We start from the raw sequence: 20,565 nt of genomic DNA on the forward strand, positions 1-20,565 counted from the left end.
TGTTTTCTATTAATCGTTATACAAATAGAATATTTATTTATTTATTTATTTGACGGAGTCTCGCTGTCTCCCAGGGTGAATGGCACGATCTCAACTCACTGCAACCTCTGCTTCTCGGGTTCAAGTTATTCTTCTTCCTCAGCCTCCAGAGTAGCTGGGATTACAGGCACCCACCCCCACGCCTGGCTAATTTTTGTGTTTTTAGTAGAAACAGGGTTTCACCATGTTGGCCAGGCTGGTCTTGAACTCCTGACCTTGTTATCCACCTACCTGGCCTTCCTAAGTGCTGGGATTATAGTCCTGAGCCACTGCACCCTGCCTACAAATAGAATTTCATTTTAAGGAATGTCATTATAACATTCAGCTCAATATGTGGGGCCATTTCTATCTTCCCTGGTCTAAAGAGCTCTGGAAAGTCATTGAGGCTCCAAGCTATAGGTAAATGCAAACACATTCTCATTTTTTAAAGCAGTGTTTCTGAAGTAATTCATGTCCACTGTTCAGGAAAAAAAATAGTGCAGAAATTTATGAAATGTGAAAAGAAGCCTCTTATTTTTCCTTTTTTTTTTTTTTTTTTTTTGAGACGGAGTTTCGCTCTTGTTACCCAGGCTGGAGTGCAATGGCGCGATCTCGGCTCACCGCAACCTCCGCCTCCTGGGTTCAGGCAATTCTCCTGCCTCAGCCTCCCGAGTAGCTGGGATTACAGGCACATGCCACCATGCCCAGCTAATTTTTTGTATTTTTAGTAGAGACGGGGTTTCACCATGTTGACCAGGATGGTCTCGATCTCTCGACCTCGTGATCCACCCGCCTCGGTCTCCCAAAGTGCTGGGATTACAGGCTTGAGCCACCGCGCCTGGCCTTATTTTTCCTTTTTTGTCTCTCCTCCCTCACCAATCCCAGTTGTAAGAGAATAACTTAGTATATAGCCTTCTATAAATTATTTATTAACAGTTTTATTAACATGACAAATGACATACAGCTGATATTTTGCAGTCCTGGTGGGCATGGGGAGCTTGGGACCCAGTGCCACCCATTTTCACCCTCCATGGCCTTCAAAAAAAAAATTACATGGGGCTGGGCATGGTGGTTCATGCCTGTAATCCCAGCACTTTGGGGGCTGAGGCAGGTGGATCACGAGGTCAGGAGTTCAAGACCATCCTGGCCAACATGGTGAAACCCTGTCTCCACTAAAAATACAAAAGTTAGCTGGGCATGGTGGTGTGCACCTGTGATCCCAGCTACTCGGGAGGCTGAGGAAGGAGAATTGTTTGGACCAGGACCTGGGAAGTGGAGGTTGCAGTGAGCTGAGATCGTGCCATTGCACTCCAGCCTGGGCTACAGAGCGAGACTCCATCTCAAAAAACAAAACAGAAATCATGTTATGTATCGTAAATATAATTTTTGTCAATTGAAAAAATTAAATTAGTTTTTCACACAACTGCATTGAATGAGAGGCTTTCTTTATTCTTGCCCTTACCAACCTTGGATATTATGAATCATTAACATTTTTAAAGATCAGTAAGTGAAATGCTAGCTTGGTATTTTAAATTTTGCATTATGAGGAAGGTTGAGGGCCGGGCGCGGTGGCTCAAGCCTGTAATCCCGGCACTTTGGGAGCCCGAGGCGGGTGGATCACGAGGTCGAGAGATCGAGACCATCCTGGTCAACATGGTGAAACCCCGTCTCTACTAAAAGTACAAAAAATTAGCTGGGCATGGTGGCATGTGCCTGTAATCCCAGCTACTCAGGAAGCTGAGGCAAGAGAATTGCTTGAACTCGGGAGGTGGAGGTTGCGGTGAGCCGAGATTGTGCCATTGCACTCCAGCCTGGGTAACAAGAGCGAAATTCCGTCTCAAAAAAAAAAAAAAAAAGAGGAAGGGTGAGTATCTTCATCTAACTACTTTTTGACCTACTCTGTCACAAGGGTAGTTTAAATATGGTTATTTATAAATGTCATGAATATCTCACAGTATGCCTTCAGACAGATAATCTGATTGTAATTTAGCATTGTGTGCAACTTATGCTTAGCATTCAGTAAAATGCTTCTTATCATAAATGAATATTATTTTCATTTTAATAATGTCCTGATCATTTCATACCATTTATTTGCTGATTAGTTTTTTTCAATCAATGATTTTCTTTTTCTTTTTTTTTTTTTTTGAGACATAGTTTCGCTCTTGTTACCAGGCTGGAGTGAAATGGCCCGATCTCAGCTCACCGCAACCTCCACCTCCTGGGCTCAGGCAATTCTCCTGCCTCAGCCTCCTGAGTAGCTGGGATTACAGGCATGCGCCACCATGTCCAGCTAATTTTTTTTTGTATTTTTAGTAGAGACGGGGTTTCACCATGTTGACCAGGATGGTCTCGATCTCTCGACCTCGTGATCCACCCGCCTCCCAAAGTGCTGGGATTACAGGCTTGAGCCACCACGCCCGGCCTCAATCAATGATTTTCAAACTGCAACACACAGAGGAATCACTGGATAATGTGTTTTATTAGAAGTACTTAGTTTAGCGATAGTCCATTAAACATTTTTATAATACCTTTGTACTATCCTTGCCTGGAGAGTTCTGTTCCTGGATTGTCACCTGATTGTCTCTCGTCATTTGGGTTTTGACTCAAATGTCATGTCCTCCAAGGCAGCTTCTTGTCTTCCTTCACTTTGTATCTTCTTGTCCTGTTTTTTCTCTTGTGTGTGTGTGTTTTCTTTTTTGTGGTTATTTTTGTTGTATGGTAGAATGTAAGCTCCATGAGAGCAGAGATCTTGTCTGTTCCATTCACATTGGAGCTCCAGTGGCTAGAGCAGTACAAAATAAAAAGCAAAAAATATTTGTGGCTGGTTGCAGTGGCTTATGCTTGTAATCCCAGAATTTTGGGAGGCCAAGGCAGGAGGATGCTGTGAGCCCAGAAGTTTAAGAACAGTCTGGGCAACATAGTGAGATAGTGAGGCCCTGTCCCTACAAAAAAAGTTTTTAAAAATTAGCCACCTATAGTCTCAGCTACTCGAAAAGTAGGTGGGAGGATCGCTTGAGCATGGGAGATCGAGGCTTCAGTGAACCCTGATTGTGCCACTGCACTCCAACCTAGGTAACAAAGCAAAACCCTATCTCCAAAAAAAAAGATACATGTGTATAAATGTATTTCTGAGTTTTACGAAAGGCTAGCATCAAGCCTTTCCCTGTTTTAATTTTACTTCGGTTATTGAAGACTTAAGCATTGGCAGTTACTGTTTATTCTTTTTTTCTTAAAGTAGCATATTTTAATTAACAGATGCACATAGTAAATCAACTTTCTGATGAAACAGTCCTATGATAATGTATTTCATACTGCTTTCTCCCTAAGTAGCTATTAAGTTTCCTAATTTTCTGCAGAAAGCTATGAAGCTGTAGGCTTTGTCTTGTTCAAGTAAAAGGTTAAATTTTTCATTAAGGTCTGTTGATTCCCATGTGATCCTTCTTACCTTGCTTAATTCTGATACCAATCTTTTCTTAATTTTAGACATACAGAGCCAACAGTAATTATTTTTAAGTTACTTTCAATTATTTTTCAGTTGTAATTTTGTCACCTTTGTCTTTAATCATGTAGGCATTGGGGCATGTTGGTCTGATCTGGAGAAAAAAAAAATTCCTAGGATCAAAGACAGGACAGTCATTTGATTTCTCTGGCATAGGAGAAGTACTGTTCCTCAAGCCAAACATTTAATTGTTGGAATTTTATGTTGGAGCAAGTAAAGCTTACTTCATCTGTGTAAAGAGGTTTAAGACAATGGTGCTTTTTCCTTGTACTCAAAACGAGTCTTAGTGATTTGTTTTACCATGGAAAAACTGGTTTGGTTAATCTAACTAAACATTTTAGAAGGAATAGTAATTTTGTAACCGTAATGCCACACTCCTCTTTCTCATAAATTCTTGTGTAACGAAAGAGTGTGGGACAGGGAATGACAAATGTGTCTTTTTTTGTTTTTTAAAACAAATGTGAGTTGTCAGTTCATATTTTTTATCTTAATTGACAGATACTAATTGTATATGTTTATGGGATACAGTGTGACGTTTTGATACATGTGTATGTTCTGGAATTAAAAAATCAGGCTAATTAATACATCTATTACCTCAAATACTTATTTCTTTGTGGTGAGAACATTTAAAATCCACTCTTTTTGTTACTTTGAAATACATAATACATTATTATGAATTGTAGTCCCCATGCTATGCAACAGATAACCAGAACTTACTACTCCTGCCTGACCACAAGCTTGTTTCCTTCAACTGGCACCTCTCCTTCCTCTGTCTAACCCACTCCCTCCAGCCTCTGGTACTCTCTACTTGTATGAGTTCGACCTTTTTAGATTCCACGTATCATGTGGCACTTGCCTTTGTATGCCTGGCTTATGCTTATTTCACTTAACATAATGTCCTCTAGGTTCATCCATGTTGTTGAATATGACAGAATTTTCTGCTTTTTTGAAGCTGAGTAGTATTCCATTGTTGCCTATATGACATATTTATTGTATCTGTTCATCCATTGATGGGCATTTCAGTTGTTTCTGTATCTTAGCTATTGCGAGTAATGCAGAACAATGCTACAGTGTAGTTCACCTTTGTTTTTAGAGTAAGAGAGAGAAGCCTTAGCCAGGAGTTGAATTCAGCCAACTCTTTGGCTGAATGTGTAGTCAATGATACTTCACCTATTTAGATAGCAGTATTATGGCTTTAAGCCTGAAAAAATTGAAAAATTAATATTAACAGCCAGGTATAGTGGCTCTTGCCTGTAATCCCAGCACTTTGGGAGGCTGAGGCTGGAGGATTACCTGAAGCCAGGAGTTCAGACCAGCCTCTGCACCAGGGAGACCTATTTCTACAAAAAAGAATAAAAAAAAGATAATTAGCCAAGTGTGATGGCATGAGCTACTTTGGGAGGCTGAGGCAGGAGGATTACTTAGCCTAGGAGGTTGAGGCTGCAGTGAACCAAGATCACACCACTGTGCTCTAGCCTGGGCCACAGAAAAGACAAGAAAAGAAAAAATTTAACAGTAATTAGAAAATAAAAGCAAGGAACCTCCAAGCATACCTAGTTTTGTAATTAACGTAGGTTTCCTTCTGTTTGAAGAACTTCCTTTGACATTTCTTCTTTTGTTTTGTTTTGAGATGGAGTCTTGCTCTGTCACCCAAGCTGGAGTGCTATGGTGTGATCTCAGCTCACTGTAACCTCCACCTCCTGGGTTCACGTGATCCTCCTGTCTCAACCTCCCGAGTAGCTGGGATTACAGGCACCTGCCAATGCCTGGCTAATTTTTGTATTTTTAGTGGAGATGGGGTTTCACTGTGTTGGCCAGGCTGGTCTCGAACTCCTGACCTCAGGTGATCCACCTGCCTTGGCCCCCCAAAGTGCTGGGATTGTAAGCATGAGCCACTGTGCCCAGCTTCTTTAACATTTCTTATAGAGAAGTTCTGCTGGTGACAAATTATCCATGTTTTTAACTTCACTTTAAAATAGATTTATTGAGGTATAATTGACATATAATAAGTTATACATATTAAAACTTTACAGTTTGATGAGTTTTGTTACGTAGGAACACATCAGCGCAAGCAAGATGGAGAACGTATCCGTTATCCCCAAATGTTGTCTTGTGCGTGGCAGCTCCTGACTTCTGCTCTTTCATCCTCTATGCCTGTTAGTCCCTGAAAAGTTTTCCTGTGCTCCAGTGGTATAATATCCCAATTAGAAGATCGCTGACTTAGAGATGTCTCCAACTAGTTTTCTTAGATCTGGCCTCTCCCCCACCTCTGTTCCTCAGACAGACCTTACACCCAGTAAATTCTGGCTGCTATCTTTTACACACCAAGCAGTCTGGAGGCCTGGAAGGAAAAGGAATTAGACTGGGGGTCACCCAGGAGAAACCCCTTGGAGTGGTAGAGTGGGGATGGATTCAGGGGTGAGGTGTGATACTATAACATAATGAAAAATATATATCTGCTATTCCTCCCTGGTTCCTCCTGACAGTGTCTAAAACCCTTGGAATGTCCTGAGTGATAGAAGTGAGAAGAGCATTTTTTGTTATTTATGATAAGCCCCTGTCAACCAAACCTGATTTATGCTAACGAGATGGCTCTTGGAGGATGACTTCTGGTTGCCAGAGTAATCAACCATGTGGTTAAGAGAGTTGGGGCTTTCAGCCTACCTTCCCTTATTTCTGGGGAGGGCAGAGGGGCCTAGAGATGGAGTTAATCACCAGTGACCAATGATTTAATCAATCTTGCCTAGGTAATGGGGCCCCTGCTTAAGAACCCAGAATGTAGGGATTCAGAGCGCTTCCTGCTCAGTGAACAAATCAAGATCTTGGGAGGGTGGTACACCTGGACCTGCCTTGGAAACTCTGCATCCCCCCGTACCTTGCCCCATGTACCTCTTCATCCTGCTCTTCATTTATATTCTTTGTAATATGTATTTTGGGAGCAAATTATTTAAGATGAGGAGGGGATTGTGGGTGTAGGGGCCAGGAGAAAGCGTCCCCCTTGCTCTCCAAAGGTTTGCTGAAAAATCAACTCACAAGAGGCAGATTAATTGGAGAAAGGGCATACAGCTTTTATTACGTGTACACAGGAGAACCACAGAGATTACTCACTACCCAATGGAGTTCAGAAGCTTATATAATATCCTGGTAAAACAGGTTGTATGGCTAGCCCAGGTGCCCTGGTGTTTACAACTAATTGATCACAGCCAGTTACAGATTTCTTTGTGCCTTTTCCACTCCCACGGCTTCACTTGACTAACCTTAAAAAAAAAATAATTAAATGAAACAAGTTATAGGCAAAGGGAGAAGAGGAATTCTGATATAGGGATTACTAGGAAGAACTGTTCAGATCAGGGACAAGAGATTAACTTGTACATTATCTTGTAGAAGGATCTGTTCAGGTGTGATTACATTCTTGGTCTTACTGGGAGGGGAAGACAAAACAATTGTTCTCCTTGGTGGGTCTGGATTTTAGGCGATAAAGGAACTTCAGAGAATGTCATTATGGCTTTGGGAGAGTCAGTTGTAGGGGTGGGTCATTGAGGGAGAAAGTCAGAGAGACCTTTAAGTATTGGTTACTGAGTCCCAACATGAGAATGCCCAGTTTGTAGCCAAGTCAGACATAAGTGTGGCTAATTTGAGGATCTACTACTTGCAGTTAGCATCTGAAGTGGGGGACAGTCTATGGGACTGAGCCCTAAACCTATGGGGTCTGTGTTAACTCCAGGTAGTGTCAGAATTTAATTAAATTGTAGGACACTTGGTTAGTCTCCACAGAGAATTGAAGATTTTCTTGTGGAAAACTTACACATTTGGTGTCAGAGCATTGTGAGTGGAGAAATAGTTATTTATAAGACAAGAGAGGCTGTGGGAGTCTTGAGATAGTGTTGGGGCTCTTAGGTGCATCTGCTCCGATATCTGGGAAGGTGTGTTTTTCTTTTTTCTTTTTTTTTTTTTTTTTGAGGAGGAGTTTCGCTCATTACCCAGGCTGGAGTGCAATGGCGCGATCTCGGCTCACCGCAACCTCCGCCTCCTGCATTCAGGCAATTCTCCTGCCTCAGCCTCCTGCGTAGCTGGGATTACAGGCACGTGCCACCATGCCCAGCTAATTTTTTTGTATTTTTAGTAGAGACGGGGTTTCACCATGTTGACCAGGATGGTCTCGATCACTTGACCTCGTGATCCACCCGCCTCGGCCTCCCAAAGTGCTGGGATTACAGGCTTGAGCCACCGCGCCCGGCCAGGTGTGTTTTTCTTATTGGCATCCCATCTCCATTTGCCCTGTCCTCTTCCTCTCTCTCATAGACAACTGCTCACATGGGGTATGCTTATGATCCCCACACTGTTTTCTCCTCCCTCTTACTTCTCCATCCCTAGGCAGTCACTGATCTGCTTTCTGTCACTATCCCATACATATAAATAACAAAATGTGATGGGTTTTCTTGTTTGTTTTTGAGAGATGGGACCTCGCTATGTTGCTCAGGTTGGCCTCCCAATTCCTGGGCTCAAGCACTCCTCCTAGCTGAAACTACAGATGCACGCCACAACACCCGGCTCAAGCATAGTGTTTTTATGTGCTTTTTTTTTTTTTTTTTTTGAGACAGAGTTTCGCTCTTGTTACCCAGGCTGGAGTGCAATGGCGCGATCTCGGCTCACCGCAACCTCCACCTCCTGGGTTCAGGCAATTCTCCTGCCTCAGCCTCCTGAGTAGCTGGGATTACAGGCATGCGCCACCATGCCCAGCTAATTTTTTGTATTTTTAGTAGAGACGGGGTTTCACCATGTTGACCAGGATGGTCTCGATCTCTTGACCTCGTGATCCACCCGCCTCAGCCTCCCAAAGTGCTGGGATTACAGGCTTGAGCCACCGTGCCTGGCCTTATGTGCTTTTTAATAAATGGCACTAGCTGGGTGCGGTGGCTCACGCCTGTAATCCCAGCACTTTGGGAGGCCGAGGTGGGCGGATCATGGAATCAGGAGTTTAACACCAGCCTGGCCAATATGGTGAAACCCTGTTTCTAGTAAATATACAAAAATTAGCTGGGCGTGGTGGTGCGCACCGGTAGTCCTAGCTGCTCGGGAGGCTGAAACAGGAGAATCCCTTGAACCTGGAAGGTGGAGGTTTCACTGAGCCAAGATCACGCCACTGCACTCCAGCCTGGGCAACAGAGTGAGACTCCGTCTCCAAAATAAATAAATAAATAAATAAAATGGCATTGTGTATCCCATATTCTGAAATGGTTTTTTTTCCCCTTGGATGTTATGTCTTTGTTTTTGTTTTTCTTTCTGACACAGATTCTTTCTCTGTCACCCAGGATGGAATGCAGTGGTGTGATCATGGCTCACCACAGCCTACCACCCAGGCTCACGCAGTCCTCCTGCCTCAGCCTCCTGAGTACCTAGAACTACAGGAGTTCTCCTCCATGCCCAGCTAATTTTTTTTTTTTTTTTTTTGAGATGGAGTCTCACTCTTATCACCCAGGCTGGAGTGCAGTGGCGTGATCTCGGCTCACTGCAACCTCCACCTCCTGGGTTCAAGCAATTCTCCTGCCTAAGCCTCCTGAGTGGCTGGGATTACAGGCCCCCGCCACCATACCTGGCTAATTTTTGTACTTTTAGTAGAGGTGGGATTTCGCCATGTTGGCCAGGTTGGTCTTGAACTCCTGACCTCAGTTGATTCACCTGCCTTGGCCTCCCAAAGTGCTGGGATTACAGGCAGGAGCCACCATGCCTGGCCTAATTTTTAATTTTATTTTTTGTAGAGACAGAGTCTTGCTATATTGTCTAGGCTGGTCTCAGAACTTCTAAGCCCAAGTGATCCTCCTGCCTTGCTCTCCCAAAGTGTTAGGATAACAGGCGTGAGCCACTATGCCTAGCAGAGCATTATGTCTTGAGATCTGTTAATGTAGTTAGAGAATTAGTGTACCCTTTTAAAACAATTTTAATTGTAATTAAACGTAAATAAGAAAATTTACCGGTTCAACGACTGTTAAGTGTATAGTTCAGTGGCATAAGTACTTTCACAGTGTTGTATAACCATTACCACTGTCAATCCATTTCCAGAACTTTTCATTGTCCCAATCAGAAACTGTACCCATTAAACAATAACTCCCTATCCTTTCTTTTGCAGTCCCTAGTAACCTGTGTTAAACTTTCTGTCTGTGAATTTGCCTATGCTAGGTCACCTTTGTTTTTGAAAGATGATTGTGATTGATAAATAACTCCAGGTTGGAGTTTTTTTTTTTCTTTCAGTACCCTGTCTCGTAGTTTGCATTGTTTCTGATGCAAAATCTACCTTTAACTTCCTTTCTGTATGTAAAGTATCTCCTCTCTGGCTACTTTTTTTGGAGACTGTCTCACTCTGCCACCCAGCCTGGCGTGCAGCAGTGCAGTCATGGCTCACTACAGCCTTGACCTCTCAGGCTCAAGCAGTACACCCACCTAAGCCTCCTAAGTAGGTATGTGCCACCATGCCCAGCTAACTTTTTCTTTCTTTCTTTCTTTCTTTCTTTTTTTTTTTTTTTTTTTTTGTAGAAATGGGATCTCACTATGTTGCCAAGGCTGGTCCTGAACTCTTGGACTCAGGCAATCTTACCTCGGCCTCCCAAAGTGCTAGGATTACAGGTGTGAGCCACTGCACTCAGCCTTAAACCACTGTTTAAACCAGTGTTTTAAAATTGTTTATAGATGGAGGCTATGTCTGTTCCTATTACTTCATCTCTTCAGATGTGAAAGTTAAGGCTGGGCGCAGTGGCTCACAACTGTAATCCCAGCACTTTGGGAGCCCTAGGTGGGTGGATCACCTGAGGTTGGGAGATTGAGACCAGCATGACCAACATGGAGAAACCCTGTCTCTACTAAAAATAAAAAATTAGCCTGGCATGGTAGCGTATGCCTGTAATCCCAGATACTTGGGAAGCTGAGGCGGGAGAATTGCTTGAACCCGGGAGGTGGAGGTTGCTGTGAGCCGAGATTGCAGATTGCACCATTGCACTCCAGCCTGAGCAAGAAGAGCGAAACTCTGTCTCAAAAAAAAAAAAGAAAGAAAGAAAGAAAGAAAGAAAGTTGAGCAGCTTCATGGATGGCATGTATTTCTATAACCACTGACTTTCACCTGCCAGAAAAAGGAAGCAACAAGCCAAAAATTCACTGCTGCTGTGATTGGGCCTAATAGTGAGAGGATGACCACCTAAACATTATGGCACTCTTGGAAAATTTTTGCGAATCTGTATTTTATTTATTTATTTTTCTTCTTTCTTTTTTTTTTTTTTTTTTGGTTGTTGTTTTTTGTTTTTTTTTGTGCGAATCTATATTTTAAGCAGTGTAACCCTTTTCAGTAGGGAGTACAGTGACTTTTGCAAATGGTTTAGTGTTCTGACCATCTATTCAGAGGCAGGGTGGCAATGTGAAGGTCCTGATGGGAACAGAGTGAGAGTCTTGTGAGTCTGTGGTCAACTTGGACATCAGGGAGGAGAATGTGTGTCTCAGAGGTTGCCAACTTTGGTATTAGACTGTGTTCTTTCATATGTGGGGCACTGAATTTAGGCATATACTGAAATAACTAAATAAAACAAGGGTTACATACATGTTTCACATTCTTCATTCTGTCAGGTTATCTCATATAAATAATTGGATCGTGAATATTTATCTAACTTTTTGAGGTCTAATGCCTTAATTTGCTTCTATCTTTTTGTAGGTAAAACAACAACAACAAAAACAAAACAGTAAATATGTTGGGAAAAAAAAAAAAACCTGCTGGTTAATATACAGATTCCATTACCTTGAAATTCACTGCACTGAGCAATTCTCACATGGGGTGGATTCCTGCACTAGGATGTGAATTTGGACTTTTGTAATAGAGTGGGCTTTGAGAAATAGCTTTTCTGCTCATTTTGTTTCATAATGACTGCATGGAATGTTTTGCTTCACACTTATGCATTCAGTTTTATCAAGCATTAAGCAGTTGGCCAAAACACGTAATACTTGAACTAAAGAGATTCAGTCCAAGAAAAACAAAATGGGTTTGAACATACGTAGAGTCATTAACTATTATTTTCATACTTCCTGATGGTTATTCAAAAGTGTTTGTCTCTAGGTACATTTTAAAAGCAAGTACTTGATCTGGCTTAGGTTTCAACCAATAGCAAACAGATACTAGCCTGATAAAAAGATGATGTCCAGTAAAAGTGAGATAGTTAGAATTGGCTTTTTTCATTCAGAGACTACTACAGTAAAATCATCCTAACTACAGAATTCACTTGAAATGTGGAATTACAGTTTGCTATGTATTCATCTTTTTTTGGTTCAATCTTTTTTGGCTTTCTGGGACATCAAAATTAGCCAGTGAGTCTAGGGAAATTTGGACTTAATGTTTTAATGTTTAGATTTTTGAAAAGTCAAGATGCTTGTAAAACAAATACTCATTGGTGTCATTTGTGACAGACAGAGAGAGAGAGAAAGAAAGAGAGAGTGAATCTTGTTTAAAAAACAGTCTGTATTCAGTTTTCTCACCTGGAATATTAGAAATGAAGTGTTTGGCTAGACATGAAGGCTCATGCCTGTAATCCCAGCACTTTTGGAGACCAAGGTGAGAGGATGACTTGAGCCCAGGAGTTTAAGACCAGCCTGGACGACATAGGGAAACAAAAAAAAATGTTCCTACAGAAAAATGAAAGGAAAAAAAAATTAGCCAGGCATGATAGCATGACCCTGTGGGGCTCAGCTTTACCTTGAAAAGCTGAAGTGGGAGGATTGCTTGATCCTGGAGGTCAAGGCTGCAGTGAACTGAGATCATGCCACTGCATTCCAGCTTAGGCAACAGAGTGAGACTCTGTCTCAGAAAAAACAAAAAGAAATACATAATGATACTGACTTTCATATTTGTGGCAAAATGAGAGAAATTTACATAACTGAAAAAGGGAGTGTTTTTTAATGCATTACTTTATTTCTTTGAGGAAAAGTAAAGCAGACTTATAAACTCTGTTCCTGGACTTGAATGCTACTTTGCAGGCAAACTTACTTTTGCAAAAGTGCTAGACTCTGGCTGCACATGGTGGCTCATGCCAGTAATCCCAGCCCTTTGGGAAGCTGAGGCAGGTGGATCACCTGAGGTCATAGTTTGAGACCAGCCTGGCCTCTGTCTTCACTAAAAAAACACACACACACAAAAAAAACAAAAAAATTAGCTGGGCATGGTGGCTCACACGTGTAATCCCAGCTATCAGGGAGGCTGAGGCGGGAGAGTCGCTTGAACCTGAGGGCTGGAGGTTGTAGTGAGCCTAGGTGGTACCACCACACTCCAGCCTGGGTGACAGAGTGAGATTCTGTCTCAAACAAACAAAACCTTTATTTTTAAATAAAACTTTATTTAGATATTATTCACCAGTTTAAAGTGTACGATTCAGTGGTTTTTAGTATAGTCACCGAGTTGTGCAACTGTCATCACTGTCAATTATAGAACATTTTCATTACCCCCTCAAAAAAGTTCCGTATCTATTAGCAGTCACTACTTGTTTCCCTCCTGCCCCTTTCTCTGCAGACCCTAGACCTAGGTAACCACTAATCCATGATCTGTTTCTACAGATAGACTGATTCTAGACATTTCCTATACAGTGTCATTACTAATTCCTTTCATGGCTGGAAAATATTCCATTGTATGGATATACACATTTATCCATTCATCAATTGATGGGCAATTGGCTATTGTTGAATAATGTTGCTATGACATTTGGTTACAACTTTTTGTGTGAATATGTTTTTATTTCATATGGTAATAATGTTTAACTGTGTGAGGAACTACTAGACAGTTTTCCAGAGTGACTGCACCATTTACTTTCCTACCAGCAGCATATGAGGATTCCAATTTCTCTACGTACAGTTAGACTCATTTTTTATCAGCGTACTGAGTTTTGATCCAGAAATAGTCTATCTGTGTGATGTGATTAAATCGTGTTGACCTCACTCTTTTTCATCTAGCCTTTTAAAATATCAACACAAGACGTTTATAAAATGAACATATGAAAACCAGTAACTTTTCTTCCTACGAATTGAAAATAATCAGAAAGTATATTCAAAGAAAATATTTAATCTACAGTAACAACATAAAAATTGTTGTTTTTTTTTTTAAAAAAAATCTAGTAATAAACCTTAGAGAAATGTGAAGAAAATGTATAAAGAAACAACAAAAACGAAAATGTGTCATAAAACAAGAAGTAGGTGAAAAATCTACATAATGAGGTAAAAATAGTCAATTCATAAATAACAGGCTCAAAGGTCACTAATAATTAAAGAAATTTAAAAATATTAAAGTGAGACATAACTTTTCACCTATTGGATTGGAAAATACAGAATTCAGTAATTATCTTTAAGAAATTAGTGCCAGGTGTGGTTGCTCATACCTGTAATCCCAGCACTTTGGGGGTCCAAGAAAGGCCGATCACTTGAGGTCAGGAGTTCAAGACCACCCTGGCCAAGATGATGAAACCCTGTCTCTACTAAAAATTCAAAAATTAGCCAGGCATGCTGGTAGGCACCTGTAGTCCCAGCTACTCAGGAGACTAAGACAGGAAAATTGTTTGAACCCAGGAGATGGAGTTTGCAATGAGCCAAGATCGTGCCACTGCATTCCAGCCTGGGCAACAGAACGAGACTCGGTCTCAAAAAAAAGGAAAGAAATTAGGAAAGATATACTGTTGGTTGAATGAATGTATGTGTTATAACTCTTTTGGAGGACAATTGGAAATGCTTGCCAAATTTTAAATGGGCAGACCTTTTTTGCTGTTAATCTTTTACTTTTAATTTTAATGGATACCTAGTAGGTGTATATGTTTATGGTGTACATGAGCTATTTCGATGCAGGCATACAGAGCATAATCATGTTGGGTAAATGGGGTATCCGTCACCTCAGGCATTTATCATTATGTTACAAACATTTCAATTCCAGTCTTTTAATTATTTTTAAATATCCAATAAATTTTGTTGACTGTAATTACCTGGTTGTCCTATCAAGTACTACATCTTTTTTCTTTTTTACTTTTTCTAACCTTTTTTTTTTTTCTGAGAGTGTCTCACTCTGTTGCTCAGGCCGGAGGGTAGTAACATGATCACAGCTCACTGCAGCCTTGACTTCCCCATGCTCAAGCAGTCCTCCCACCTCAGCCTACTGGGACTACAGATGTAAGCCACCATTCCTGGCTATTTTTAAATTTTTTTGTAGAGAAGAAGTCTCCCTATGTTATCCAGGCTAGTCTTGAACCAAATACTATATCTTACTCGTTCTATGTGACTATATTTTTGTACCCACCCACCACCACTATCGTTCTCAGCCTCAGGTAACCATCATTCTGCTCTGTCTCCATAAGTTCAATTATTTTAATTTTTAGCTTCCACAAATGGAACATGAGAGGTTTGTCTTTCCGTATCTGGCTTATTTCACTTAACACAGTGTCCTCCATTTTCATCTATGTTGTTGCAAATGACAGGATCTCATTCTTTTTTCTGGCTGAATAGTACTCCCATCATGTCGATGGACACTTAGGTTTCTTCCAAATGGCTGTTGTGAATAGTGCTGCAGTAAACATGGGAGTGCACATATCTCTTCAATATACTGATTTCCTTTCTTTTGGGTGTATAATCTAGCAGTGGGATTTCTGGACCATATGGTAGTTGTATTTTTTGTTTTCTGAGAAATCTCCATACTGGTTTCCATAGTGACTGTACTAATGTACATTCCCAGCAATAGCATATGAAGACTTCCTTTTCTGTACATCCTTTCTAGCATTTCTTTTTGCCTATCTTTTGGATAAAAGATATTTTAACTGGAATAAGATTATATCTTGATGTAGTTTGGATTTGCAGTTCCCTGATGATCAGTGATGTTGAACACCCTTTCATATATCTGTTTGCCATTTGTATGTCTCCTTTTTAAAAAATGTCTATTCAGGGCTCACACCTGTAATACCAGCACTTTGGGAAGCCAAAATAAGCGGATCACTTGACATCAGGAGTTTGAGACCAGCGTGGCCAACATGGTGAAACACCATCTCTACTAAAAATACAAAAAATTAGCTGGGCATGGTGACACATACCTGCAATTCCAGCTACTTAGGCGGCAGAGGCAGAAGAATCACTTGAACCTGGGAGGTGGAGGTTGCAGTGAGCCGAGATTGCACCACTGCACCTGGGTGACAGAGTGAGATCCGTTTCAAAAAAAAAAAAAAAAAAGCTATTCAGATCTTTTGCCCATTATTTAATCAGATTATTAGATTTTTTTTCCTATTTCTCCCATTTTGTGGGTTGTCTCTTTACTTTTTTGATTGCAGTGTTTTATAGAAACCTAACTTGATGTGATCCCACTTATCTGTTTTTGCTTTGGTTACCCGTGATTATAGGGTATTACTCAAGAATTACTTGCCTGGACCAATGTCGTGGAGAGTTTCCACAGTTTTTTCTTTTAGTAGTTACATAGTTTGAGGCTTTAGATTTAAGTCTTTAATTCATTTTGATTTGATTTTTGCGTATGGTGAGAGATAGGGGTCTAGTTTCATTCTTCTGCATGTGGAATATCCAGTTTTCCCAGCACTATTTATTGACAGTCTTATTTATTGAAGACTTGTCTTTTCTCAGTGTATGTTCTTGGCATTTTTGTAAAAAATGAGTCCGTTCTAGATGTATGGATTTATTTCTGGGTTCTCTCTTCTGCTCCCTCAGTTTATGTGTCTGTTTTTATGCCAGCCCCATCCTGCTTTGATTGCTGTAGCTCCATAGTATAATTTGAAGCCACAGAATGTGATTCTTCCAATTTTGTTCTTTTTGTTCAGGCTAGCTTTGGCTATTCTGGGTCTTTTGTGGTTCCATATGAAGAATGTTATTGGTATTTATTGTCATTTCAGGGATTACACTGAATCTGTAGATTGCTTTGGATAGTATGGACATTTTAACAGTATTGATTCTTCCAGTCCATGAATATGGAATCAATCTCTCTCTCTCTCTCTCTCTCTCTCGTGTGTGTGTGTGTGTGTGTGTGTTCTTCAGTTTCTTGCATCAGTGTTTTATAATTTTCATTCTAAAGAAAGAGATCTTTCACTTTTTTTTTTTTTTTTTTTGAGATGGAGTTTCACTCTTGTTGCCCAGGCGGGAATGCAGTGGCACCATCTCGGCTCACCACAACTTCCACCTCCCAGGTTCAAGCGATTCTCCTTCCTCAACCTCATGAGTAGCTGGGATTTCAGGCATGTGCCACCATGCCCAGCTAATTTTGTATTTTTGGTAGAAATGGGGTTTCTCCATATTGGTCAGGCTAGTCTCGAGCTCCCGACCTCAGGTGAACCGCCCACCTCAGCCTCCCAAAGTGCTGGGATTAAAGGTGTGAGCCCCTGCGCCTGGCCAAGGTCTTTCACTTCTTTTGTGGTATTTATTCATAGATATTTTATTTTATTTGCAGTTACTGTAAATGGAATTACTTTCTTGATTACTTTTTCAGATTATTTGCCATGGCATATAGATATGCTACTGATTTTTGTATGTTGATTTCATATCCTTCAATTTTACTAAATTAGTTTACCTGTTCTCATCTTTTGTGTGTGTGTGTGTGTGTGGAGTCTATAGGTTTTTCCAAATATAAGATTATATCATCTGCAAACAAGAATAATTTGACATCTTCTTTTCTATTTTGGATGCTCTTTATTTCTCTTGTCTCATTGCACTAGCTTCAACTTCCAGTACTGTGTTGAATAATAGTGGTGAAAGTGGGCATCCTTGTCTTGTTCCAGATCTCAGAGAAAGGCTTTCCATTTTCTCCCATTCAGTATACTAGGTGTGGGTCTGTCTTATATGGCTTTTATTGTGTTGAGGTATGTTTCTTCTATCCCCAGTTGTTTTAGGGTTTTGTCATGAAGGGATGTTAAATTTTGCCAAATGCTTTTTTAAGCATCAATTGAAATGATCATATGGTTTTTGTCCTTTATTCTGTTGTATCAATGTGATGTATCACGCTGATTGATTTGCATGTGTTGAACCATCCTTGCATCCCTGGAACAAATCCCAGTTGGTAATGATGAATTATCTTTTTAATGTATTGTTGAATTCAGTTTGCTAGTGTTTTGTTGAGGATTTTGTATCAATGTTCATCAGAGAGATTGATCTGTAGTTTTCTTTTTTTTTTTTTTTTCTTTTTTTTTTCACATAAGGAAGCATTTATTTGAAGTTTAACATGAAATCATACAAATAAAATGTGTATAAACAAACCCACATTGAGTCATAACACAAATAGCAAAGGACAAAGTAAAAACAAAGAAAACTAATTGGCAGCTATATACAGTTGGACACAATTGTGTCTTGTACACTAGAAAGTCTTTTACAAAATAATCATCTTAGATCAACAGAAGACCAATCTTCAATGTCGTCCTGCAAGATGGGTTACTTTAACAACTCCTCCTGTTTTCTCCAATATTCTCCTTTAGTATGGCTGGTAATTGTTTTGGTGATTGCCACCTCCTCGAGATGCCTTGCCATAAGTGCTCTGTTGGCCACTGTAGTCTGCATATCCCTGTCCATATCCATAGTTCCCATAGTTATACCCAGTATAATCATATCCGCCATAGCCACTATAGTTTTGATCACCACCATAGGCACTATTGTAATTTCCATATCCTTGATCATAATAGTTATTAAATCCTTGGTTCCAGTTTTGGCCCTGACCTCGGCCACGACCCCTCGTACCACCTCGTCCACCAGCTGCAGCACCTCTTCCACCTTTTTGTTGTTGCTGTTGCTGCCTATATACCTCTTTGGGTTGTGCAACTTTGATTTCACACTTCCCAGAACCAATTTGATGATATCTGCTTTCTAACAATTTTTTTACTGGCTCTTCATCAGTATATGTGATAAAACAAAATCCTCTTCTTTCATTTGTTTTTGTATCCATGGGAAGTTCAATGTTTTCAATCTCTCCAAAGGCTCCAAAATATTCTTTAATTTGTTCTTCAGAAGTATCCGGGCTCAATCCACCCACAAAGACCTTTTTGGGAGGTTCTTTCCCTTTTAAAGCTTTGGCCCTTTTGGGATCTATCAATTTGCCATCCAGTTTGTGTTCTTTCAGCTCCAAAACCTTATCAACACTAGCAGCATCTTTGAAAAGCACAAATCCAAATCCTCTTGATCTCCCAGTGACTGGATCTGTTTTAATTGTGCAGTCTACAACTTCCCCAAATCGAGACAAATATTCAGTCAGATCTTTTTTGCTTGTATCCCAGCTCAAGCTTCCAATAAACATTTTACCGTCATCCTGCTGATTCTTGCTCGCATTTATCTTGGATCCCTCTGCGAATTCCTCTATGTTGCTGTACTCGTGCATGTCCTCCATAGTGGCGGAGCTGTCGGCAGGGGGGTGCTGGCGCGCAGACCGGGTCGCGGCAGCAGCGGCGGCGGAGCGTTGTATGGAGCTGGATTTAAAATGGCGGCGGAAGAGAGCTAGTTTTCTTCTTTTGACTTATCTATCTGGTTTTAGTATTAGGGTAATACCGATGTCTTAGAATGAGTTTGGAAGTATTTCCTCCTTGGTCTCCGTATTTTGGAATAGTTTGAGTAGGATTGGTATTAGCTTTTCTTTAAATGGTACTGAAGCCATTGGGTTCCAGACTTTTCTTTGCTGAGAGATTTTTTATTATGGCTTTGATCTCACTACTTGTTAGTCTAGTCAGGCATTGGATTTCTTCATGGTTCAATCTTGGCAGGTTGTATATCTCTAGGAGTTTATCCGTTTTTTCCTAGGCTTTCCATTTGTTGGCATTTAGTTGCTCACAGTAGCCTCTAATGATCCTTTGAATTTCTGCAGTATGCTCCAACCTCTGCCTCCTGGGTTCAAGTGATTCTCCTGCCTCAGCCTCCCAAGTTGCTGGGACTAAGGCACACACCACTGCACCTAGCTAATTTTTGTATTTTTAATAGAGATGGGGTTTCACTATGTTGGCTAGCTTGTCTTAAACTCCCGACCTCAAGTGATCTGCCTACTTTGGCCTCCCAAAGTGTTGAGATTACAGGTGTGTTGGTATTACAGGCATGTGCCACCACACCTGGCTTGAATGACTTTTTCATGGAGGAATGCAGTTGTCCAGGCAGATGTGCCACCTCATTGATTGCCAGGGATAACTCAGTTGTCTGGCTAGTTGGGTAAGGGAGGTGTTTCTTCCTTCCCTTCTCTGTGTGTATGTTACTAAAAGTGTTCGTTTACTTTTCATAGTAGCTCAAGTGGGACTGTTCTTCAGTACTTTTGTAGCTTTTCCTTTCTGTGACTCCTTTGAGGAGGCTTTGTCGTATGAAGGGAAAAATTTGATGAAATGATTACATGGAGACTTCTGACTAATCATATTGTGGCAATGGAACTACTTTCACTTCCTCTTTTAAAGAAACAGGTAACAGAAAGCCTGCTCTTGTCCATATCCATTAGTCACATAGCAGTGACAATTTAAAATTTGGTCTGTTGCCAGGTGTGGTGGTGCATGTCTGTAGTCCAGGCTACTCAGGAGGCTGAGGCAGGAGAATCACTTGAACCCAGGAGGCAGAGCCTGGGCAACAAGAGCAAAACTCCTAAAAAAAAAATAATAGTTAAAAAAGAAATGTGGTCAGGAATAGATTCTGTGTGCTTTATTTTGGATATATACAATGTTAAGAACAAAATGACCAGGTGTGGTGGCTCATGCCTGTAATTCCATAACTTTGGGAGGCCCAGACGGGAGGATTGCTTGAGCCCAGGAGGTCGAGGCTGTAGTGAGCATCTATATAATTTGGTGTCTGTGAACCTCATGTAGTGTTTTTATATAAATATAAATGAAAGTTATGTGTTACCTACTTCAGAAAATTGAATTGTCTAAATAAATATCTAAATATCCCAGCACTTTGGGATGCTGAGGCAGGCGGATCACCTGAGGTCAGGAATTTGAGACCAGTCTGGACAACATGGTGAAACCCTGTCTCTACTAATAATTCAAAAATTAGCTGGGTGTGGTGACACACACCTGTAATTACAGCTACTTGGGAAGCTGAGGCAGGAGAAT

The 20,565-nt window shown here is 40.8% G+C and overlaps 2 protein-coding genes across 2 annotated transcripts in view; one reads left to right on the plus strand and one right to left on the minus strand.

Moving 5' to 3' along the window:
• PRKCI (protein kinase C iota) overlaps positions 1–20,565 on the plus strand; it is a 92,733-nt gene that overhangs the window by 17,740 nt on the left and 54,428 nt on the right. The gene's annotated exons all lie outside the window — the stretch shown is intronic.
• Positions 17,689–18,964, minus strand: LOC120368315 (heterogeneous nuclear ribonucleoprotein D-like). The gene has a single exon (XM_039480163.2). It carries the CDS (start codon positions 18,873–18,875, stop codon positions 17,970–17,972), a length of 906 nt encoding a protein of 301 aa, XP_039336097.1. The 5' UTR covers positions 18,876–18,964; the 3' UTR covers positions 17,689–17,969.

Source organism: Saimiri boliviensis, chromosome 9 (genome assembly GCF_048565385.1).
Source record: "Saimiri boliviensis isolate mSaiBol1 chromosome 9, mSaiBol1.pri, whole genome shotgun sequence".
NCBI classification, from domain to species: domain Eukaryota; kingdom Metazoa; phylum Chordata; class Mammalia; order Primates; family Cebidae; genus Saimiri; species Saimiri boliviensis.

Coding starts and splice junctions, on each gene's coding strand:
- LOC120368315 (XM_039480163.2), bottom strand. CDS start 18,875: ATGGAGGACATGCACGAGTACAGCAACATAGAGGAATTCGCAGAGGGA.